At 38.9% G+C, this 9,355-nt stretch overlaps 1 protein-coding gene across 4 annotated transcripts in view; it reads left to right on the forward strand.

The window, feature by feature from the left end:
* The window catches only part of DPP8 (dipeptidyl peptidase 8), a 52,881-nt gene extending 46,967 nt beyond the window's left edge, over positions 1-5,914 (forward strand). For 3 of the 4 annotated variants that reach the window (XM_054565274.1, XM_054565272.1, XM_054565273.1), the window contains one exon: positions 1,717-5,914. In XM_054565274.1, coding sequence (XP_054421249.1) covers positions 1,717-1,839 — 123 coding nt within the window. In that variant the 3' untranslated portion in view covers positions 1,840-5,914. The remainder of the gene's footprint in view (positions 1-1,716) is intronic. The other variant, XM_054565271.1, reaches the window with a different exon arrangement.
* The last annotated feature ends 3,441 nt before the right edge of the window (positions 5,915-9,355 follow it).

The following is a 9,355-nucleotide window of genomic DNA, read 5'->3' on the forward strand; positions in this document are numbered from 1 at the left end:
CATATTTATGTTTTTCATACTATGTTACCTTATAATCTATTGGATCTTGTATTTCAAATGGATCTTTTATCCATGCATTGGTCATCTGGAAATTACTGGTTCACTATGTTATGTTCCAGTCTTCTAAATGGTGACTCATTTCATTATACGATGTTTTAAAATTCACATGAAAATTCCACTGATCTCATCAGAAGAATCTCTTAAGTTCATATTGAGAAGCTCATGAACCAATAGGGGTAGATGCAAGTTTTCCAGAATTCTAATTTTCCCTAAAAAGCTCAAAATTTACCATTGGCAACAAATACTATCAGTGTTGTCCTTGAAGTGACCAGCTCATTTCATTCATTTTTGAGAAAATGTTTTCCAGATACCCACTTCTGAATCACCATTAATTGTCAGCCACTCAAGTTAAAAATGAAGTTCCATTTAGAAAGTGATAGTTCAGCTTGCAACTCAGTTGCACAAGTTTTTCTTGAGACATCCTATAGCAGAAGTACTATATGCATTCTCTTCCATTTTATCACCACAGAATATTAAAAAGACATCTCCTCAAGAGTTGCAATGTAATAAAATTAAATTCTTATTTTTACTGAGACTTAAGTGAAATTGGCATTTTTCTTTTTACTGCAAGTATTTGGTGGTGAAGAATACTGTGACTTCTACAATTTAATGTCATTGCCTTGACTCACGCTAAGGCACCAGCACCGTTACTCACCATTACTTTTACATCATCAGTACAAATGCCAACGCAGGGAGGATAGGCAAATAATGTTTTAGTATTGTCCGGAAAGCAGTTTGACCTTGTGTATCCTTTGAAAGGGTTCCTTAGGCCCCCAGAAGTCTGCAGACCACACTTGAAGAACCATTGGTCTACACATAAATCCTTCTATAAGCTTAATAGTATATAGGGAATTATAAAAAGAGGAGACGGTCTTACATTTAAGTCTTTAATCCATTTTGAGTTTATTCTTGTATGGTGTAAGGTGGTCTAGTTTAATTTTTTTGCATGTATCTGTCTAGTTTTTCCAGCACCATTTATTGTATAGACTGTCTTTACCCCACTTGCAGCGTTATTTACAATAACAAATATATGGAAGCAACCCAAGTGCCATCAAGAGACAAGTAGATAAAAAAGCTGTGGTACATATATACAGTGAGATATACTTGGCCATTAGAAAGAATGAAGTAGTACTACTTGGAACACTATGGATGGACCTAGAGGATATTAGGCTAAGTGAAATAAGTCAGACAGACAGAGTACCATATGATTTCATCTGTATGTGGAATCTAAAGAGCAAAATAGAAGCACGCTCATAGATACAGAAATCAGACTGATGGTTGTCAGAGGGAAGGGGGGTTGCCGGGCTGGGTGAGGAAGGTGAAGGGAGTGAGGAGTACAAATCAGTAGTCACAAAATAGTCATGGAGATGTGATATGATGTAAGGTGCCAGGTGGGTTCTTGAAATACTGAGGGAACCACTTCATAACGTATATGATTGTCTAACGACTGTGCTGTACTTCTGAAACTAACACAAAATAACATGCAATTAAAAAATTAAAAAGAGGAGATGGGCCTTTAGATAGGATATATGTGTGTAATGTCTTTGAGGTGGTATGCTTTATGTTACTAATCCTGTGGAAAATCTCTAGAAAGCTTTGGAAGAAGGTGTATTACTAAATTCTTATTTTTTGTATTTTAATTTTTTTGTTGTTAAGATCTATCCTCAGGAGAGACACAGCATAAGGGTTCCGGAATCTGGAGAACATTATGAACTGCATCTTTTGCACTACCTTCAAGAAAACCTTGGATCACGCATTGCTGCTCTGAAAGTGATATAATTTTGACCTGTGTAGAACTGTGGTGTACACTGGCTGTTTAACCAAATGAGAAGGTTTAATCAATAGAGAATATAGAATCGATCATCACATTTTGATTCCTGACATGTAACATCTACTTCCGGAAGTATATTTGGTGCCATGCAGACATCTCCAGCTTGTGGATAGTAATCTAATATCTTAACCATACACACAGAAAATTGAATGACATATTTCTGAGGGATCCAGCAATACCTTGAGAATTACTGACAGAAGTAAGACATTAGCACTATGTATCCCTGTTACCTTATTTTCACTTTTAATAGCATTATAAACCCCATGGACTTAATTAGTGTATTTTTACAATATACTTCTGAGTTTGTTAAAATATAATGATATTAGTGATTGGTTTGGTTCAATTCCAGAATCTATGACTAGTTACAGATTTGATAGCACTTAAGTGTAATTGAATAGCTTATGCTTCATTGCTTGGGGTGTATCCAGCATGTTATGAATTAATCACTATTAAACCTATGACTTAACCAGTCATTAATGATTTTTCAAGGAAAATGTAGTGGCCTCCTAAAGACACTTAAATTGTTTCAAGCTCTGACCGGTTTTTAGCCAATTTTAACTGTATCTAGTATAAATAGTTCTCTTCAACGATACGACAGAGTGAGTTTTTACTTTCGCATAAAGGCGAGTAACTATATGTAGCATGGATTTAGTCTTATAATATTGATAATTACAGGCAGAAAAATTTTAATCAAACTATTAGAGCTTGAATATTTACAGGCAATTTCTTTTCCTTTAGGAAAAGGAAAAAGTACACATCCACTCATATTCTTCAGAAAATAGTGGTGCCAGTTTCCATTGGGTATTTTCTTAAAATGTCCCAGCGTGTCAAGGAGATGAGCGGGAACTGCGGTCAGGTGGGACAGACCAGGCCATGGGGAGTGACAGGCGGAGGGGAAGGCCAGGGCCTGCCTGAGGGCTAAGCAGAGGTATAATTTGGTCAGACGTGCTCACGAAAAGTTCGCAAAGTGAAATTTAAATTCCTAGAATGTTACGGAAACCAGAATTTAGAAATTACTCTCTTGCCAACACAGTTACAGACGAGTGTTATTCAGGAGAGGAAAAGTTCTTAAGAGTTACTTTCATAATTCTAAGTTCTAATTTCTTGTTATTTTCTTTTAGTTTTGTAAACATTACAAATTTAAACTGCCTTCATCCTTTTTAAATTGTTTGAGCATAATTTAGATATTGTGAGCTTAAAGAGGTTTCCAGAACAACCTCTTTACCATAAATTGATCCCGACAAGCCATGTCTCTCTTTTTCAGTGTTCAGAGCCCATAAACAATTTGTTGAATGGCCGTGGCATTTCCTGGGTTAGCCTTAGCATTTGGCTATTAAGGGAGCTCATAGGCTTTCAGGTGCTGATTGGGATCTGTCCCCTTAGAGTCTTGGGGAGCTAGATGGGTCACATTGGAGTCAGGGGCAGAGAACACACCTGCGAATTTCACTCTTTTTATCACAAGTCTCGGTGTTTGGAAAGTTGTTACTAGTACTTTTAAACAATGCTCTGGGAAAAAATTGCTTTTTTTTCCCCCTCTCACCACTACGCAGAGCAGATTTCTCCCACTGAGGGCACAGCCTCGTTTAGTAAGAGTGGCGACTGTGCGTTAGAGGTGGACTTCCTCATTGAGGGCCAGGTGTGGGGTGGGAGGGCAGCCAGAAATGGCAGGGTGACCTGGTGGTTCTGTCCTCGGGAAGGGGCTTGGGTTTTGCTGTTTTGTGTATTTATCCTGTATAATAGGTGCCACATTTTTCCCTTTGGTCTGTATATGTATTGATTTCCTTGTTTATGATATTTTCCCATGCCAAGATTTGTTTATATTTTTTCAATGTTAAATTAAATTGATTTGGGTAACTTTTCTTCCCCAAGAAAGTATTTTCCCACATGAATTAAGTATATATCTGGTGGTTGAAAATGGGTTGGGTTTTTTTTTTTTGGTGGCCTGATTGGCCTCCAAAGATCTCATCCTTTTATCATATGCTGAGTAGAAATGGTAAGGACAGTGGCTTTTAGACAGCTACTCATTTGAAGCCTCTTACCCATTAAGGCTGTTTTTTTAAAATAGCATCTCCTATTTTACGAAAACAAACCTTAAAAAAACCTCATTCACTCTGGAATTCACAGGTTTTCCTTTTCAATCTTGCCTTCTCCTTCCCCAAGGAATACTTCTGTTATAATTCCCAGTCACTTAAATGCCAGTCTCCTTCTGTAGGGGGAAAAATACCTGACTGAATTCCCTTGCAGAAATACAGCTTGACTGAATTTGATTTTTTTAAACTTATGTGGAAAACATAGTCAATTCAGGCAATCAGTAGAACTATCACAAAAACTGTAGGTCCCCTGGCTACAAGTAATAATTTACAAGGCAAGAGTATAGAAAAGTATCAGCAATCTTGATGAGAGCCAAAAAGAACTAGGTTAAACACCAAACGGTGTTTTTCTAGGCTTGATAAATGGGTGCACTTGATCAAACATTGGCAGGTATAGTTGCTTGTGCATTGTTGAGCCAGTGGGACTCAAAATCTAAGATTCACCTGGGACACTTAACTAAAAGAGATACAGTCTTGAGCCTCACTCTTAGAAATCTGGATTTGGTTTATTGGATGGAGTCCAGGAATCTATTTCTAAGACACTTTCCAGGTGGTTCTAAAGCGAGTCATTTGTGAGCTGCTTTAAGAAACTTTTCTATAGATAATGGAGTTGGATTAAGAAAATAATAGACGATGTTTCCACTGGACTGATTTACAAGAACCTAAAACAACAGTCAAGGCAGCTGCTCATCTGTGATAACTATTGGTCCCATCTCACTCTAAAAGAAACAGAAGGTATCGTTAACTGTATATCCCCTTTGTCTGGAGAGTCCTTTTGGAATGAAGGTGTTCCCCTGTATGCCATCCCTGGGTTGTTTCCAGAGCCTCATACAAGAGGATGAAATCACAATGCATGCATTACTTTTTAAAAGAGTGAGATATAGATAATAATGCTTAACTTTTTTTTTCACTTTTTTTATTCCTTACAGAAGGTGTATCCCACCTCTCTGTAACATCATTCTATCTTTAGGTGGAATGATTCCTATAAGATATCTCCTTATTATAGAATCATACATTTTTCAAGCTATTATATCTTTGATATAATCTAATATTCTTTGTTAGAAGAGGAACTTACATATATAGAAAGAAGAATATATACCCATGGCCAGTGTTCAGTTGGTACTAGACTCCATTCAGATGTCCTGACTCATGGTAGTTAAATATGTAGAAAAGGCAAATTTTTAAAGAAATATTTATTAATATATTCCTATGAAACATTTTAAAGATAGCATAAAATGGTTAATTTTTCCATTCTAAAGTAAATGCTAAGCATGCTTATTAATGAAGCAGTACTTCTCATTAGTATATGACATTCTGAAGTTAATTAAAATTGTACTAAATGTGTCCTCCTTGGTGTAGGGGGGAGATTGGGACATAGAGTGCTTGCTTAAGCCTGGGAGCTTAACTTAGAGCTGTTTGAAGTAAGAAGAGACATGGCCCTACCTGAACTAAGATATGTTAGTGTTCATTCCCAGCAGACATAAAGGAATAAGGAAACTTCCCTAACCTCCACCTCCCCGGCCTCTCCCAGCCTCACCTGTCCATCATGCAACCTAAAATATGGAGACATGTTAGTGCAAGGTGCTGGCTCCTGCTTATTTTGTCAAGAGACAGCTTTAGATAATCATTTCAGAAGTCCCTTGCAGACAGAAAAAGTAGTGTTTGTATGTTTGTTTTTAAATAACCCAAATACAAATTTATGTTGTATTCAGCACAATTGGATTTCAGGTTTTTAATTTTAGAACATAAAGTGCCTGCTGTTTTAAGCATTGACTTGTATAAAAAGAATTGCATGTCTCACACCAGTAAGTTTATGGGTTTTCTCATTTTCAGCTACATAGCTTTTAATCATGTAAAGCAAAACTTTAGTTTTGTTGCATTTTATTACAGGTTCTTTGTTGCAATAAAGATGCTGCTAAAATTAATTGATGTAAATGTTCTTTTTTCCCGTATTCTCCATTTGTACAGTCTTGCCTTGATTAGTGGCAAGTGTGGAGTGGTGGATACACATGAACAAGATCATGTGCTTGCAGTGGAGAAGGGAGACTGTAAAGTGGTTACATGGGGCTTCTAGTACTATACACACTAACCGAAAATGCATCCAATCCAAAGGGAGGTATGCAGAGAACTCCTTATACCTGCGAGTGGTTCCCAGCACCCAGCAGTTGGTACAGCAAGGAGAGCCAGTGCTTGGAGCCAGTAATTAGCATATCCTCCCTGAACAGCTGGGCATTTCTTGGGAATACCACTTAGTAGATAGTGGTTTCTGCATGTTCCCCAGGAGATTTTAAGGAAGTTCAGTGTAATCATTTCTTCAGATTCTTCTTTGACAATTCTCTGGTCTTTTGAAGCTGTACTAGAGAAAGCGTGGGGGGAAAGAAGCAGAAGAAATCTTACAAAATTAATAAATTTGGACTCATCTGGAAGTCCTTCCAGAACAGACACAATTGGGATTCTATAACCTTCTGAATTTGTATGCAAAATATTTCATGAATGAGTGGAGGTGCATTCTGGGAAGAAGGGCTTTGGCTTTATCAGAGTCTCAAATGGATAATCTTAAAACCACTGCTGTATTATGTATTTGGGTCTCCAACTTTTAATTTGTATACAAAAATTATTAGGAATAAAGATGATCTTTAAACAGTAATGCTGTAGAGCAATGCTTCCTAACCTTTTCACCTCATGACAAAAAAAAACAAAAACGTTTGTATGGCACTCTGGGTTAAGCTGAGGTACACTGGCTTAACCTATTAACCTCCTGAGACAGCCAGAAGTGACCAGCCAGGCCCACGCAAGCTCTAAAGAGATTAATATCTCAGCATACCCATAATCCATTTATGGCATTCTGAGAAACTTAGCTACCTTGGTCTCATGAATGGATTTAATGCTAATCAAAAATCAGCTTTCAACCTGGCTATAAGCATTCTGCAAAGACTCCTGAGGTGCAGACTTTTCAGTGTCTTTAGGACTCCAGTGCCCCAGTCAGACCAGAGCAAGAGCTGCGGCCTTGAAGGGACTTCGGTTTGGCCCAACCTCACCCACTCAGTGGTTATGAGGAAACTGTTCGATCCCACAGTATTATTTGAGTGAGCAGATTTGAAACAGCTGCATTATGAGATGCACGACCATAACTTTACATAGGGTTTTGAGTGGTTAGGGGAAGTACCAGGATTCAAGTGTCCATCAGCCTAGTTCTGTCCACAGATCTGGTGTCCTGGCACTGCCGTGCTGGAGAACGTGGAGCCCCCATTGAAATGGATTGGATGAGATTGAGCTTTGACACAGGCAATGAAATTGTTGAGTTTGTTGTGTGCTTCCTAATGAAAAATGCTCTCTAAATGGCTCCCAGACTTGGGTTCTTGAAATCAAAGTTTGGGAAACAGGATAGTTAATTCCTCCCACCCCTTCCCACCTTTTCTGGAAAAGCACCCTACAGAAATGGCATAGTTTTTTAACATTCTATTCACGGGTGATACCTCTTTGCAGAAAGGTCCTCTGTGCATTTAGTTTCTGGAAAGCCCTGCCCTTCTATAACTTAAACTGTGCATGTCAGCTTGGTTGCTGGCCATATACATGGTCACAGTTGTACCCCTAAGTGTACATGTGAATGCTCCTGTCTGTTGTAGTTCCATTGAAAATTTAACTAATGTGTTGCCACACCAATGCTTTGCATTGTCTCCACTGTCCACTCTTTGTTCCTGTCGCTGCCCCGGCCTTAGTCTAGGACGGCAATGTCATGCTGGGTTACTGCAGCTGCTCTTTCATGAGCCTGAGTTGGAGGTGAAGATTAAGAATTCCAAGTGACCTCAGAGAAGCAGTTCTCAACTTTTCACTCAGCAAACACAGTGGAACCCTGGTTCTCGAACTTGATTCATTCTGGAAAACTGTTCAAGAAGCGATTTGTTCGAAAATTGAAACTCCTTTTGTTGCCTGAGAGACATGTGACTGATCATACAGGTATTAGCATGAAAGGGTTGTCAGGCAGAGAACTGAGACCCGAAGTTTTGTTAGACAACTGAGACTTTTTTTTCATGAACAACTTGGTCAGACCCAGGTCCCTCTTGGCATCCTCCTGAGTTTATGGGGGAATCTTACCCCCCTGGAGTAGGCAGCATGGCAGATGGTACCAGCATAGGCTTTGGAGCCTGGCTTCAACCCTTGCATTTGATTCTTGCCAGCTTTATTGGTTTAGGCATATTTACATGACATCCTGACCCTCAGTTTCCTTAGGTGTGAAATAGGAATAATAACAACCCTCCTTAACGGTTTGTTGTGAGGATTAAGTTCATTTACCACACTATAAAGCCTTTGGTGCCTGGCATGCAATAAAAGTACTCAATAAACATTATCTCAGGTTTAGCACTTCGTTTTATACCATAGTGTTTGCCCCTGGTTTTATTTCTCTGGTTAGATTATAGACTCAGAGTAGGCACTGTACTACACTTGGTTAATTCTCCCCAGCATACCTACTACGGAGTTAGATATGTAGGAATCACTTATTAGATCCTTGAGTATCCAAAATTTTTCAGATAAAAAAAAAGTCTTTTTTAAAGATTTTACTTACTTTTTAGAGAGGGGAAGGGGGGGAGAGAAAGAAGGAAAGAAACATCACATCGATCTGTTGCCTCTTGCAGTGACCCCAGCCAGGGACCCAGAATTGAACCAGCGACCTTTGGTTTGCAGGCCAGCATGCAACCAACCCAATGAGCCACACCAGCCGGGGCTCAGATGTAGAGAATCTTTTAATCTCCCTCAGTTAGTGTTGTCTGATTAATAAATTATAGGCTACTAAGCACCCATCTGCCAGTTTACTTGATTGCAAAAGAAATATTTAAAAATAATTTTCAAAAAACTTAAAAAAGACTGCAAAAGAAACCCAAGTTCTCCCTAATTTAAGCTTTTAGGACTCCATCTTTGAACTGTCTTTGGAATTTTTATTCTTTGAAACTCTAGGTCTGGAGGAGTGGTGCTTCTTAGCCCTGGTTACTATCATAGTTACCTGGGGAGCTTTTAAAAATGCTGATATCTGAGTCCGTCCTGGGATCAATTAATCAACAGGGAGCAGGGTTTGGGGGGAGGGAGTAGGCCTGTCATGTTTTAATTTTTTTTTTTTTTTTAAATAAGCTCCCTAGGTGATCCTAATGTGCAACCAGAGTAAAGTGCCTGGGAGGTAGGGCAGTGGAAGACTGAATTCACAGAATGTTAAGAGCCAGAGCTGATTCTTAGAAATCATCTCATCTGCTGCTTTACTTTGCAGATGAGAAGCCGAGGCCCACAGCCAGGAAGTGATTGTACTGTAGCCACCCCAGCTGTTTAACGAGAGTCCATGCTTGAATGCAGGTCTCCTAGCTCTGTGTTTGCCTCCCAGAGCAAC

Source organism: Pteronotus mesoamericanus, unplaced genomic scaffold (genome assembly GCF_021234165.1).
Source record: "Pteronotus mesoamericanus isolate MK-2021 breed Mesoamerican mustached bat unplaced genomic scaffold, CSHL_Meso_final contig_164, whole genome shotgun sequence".
Taxonomy (NCBI): Eukaryota; Metazoa; Chordata; class Mammalia; order Chiroptera; family Mormoopidae; genus Pteronotus; species Pteronotus mesoamericanus.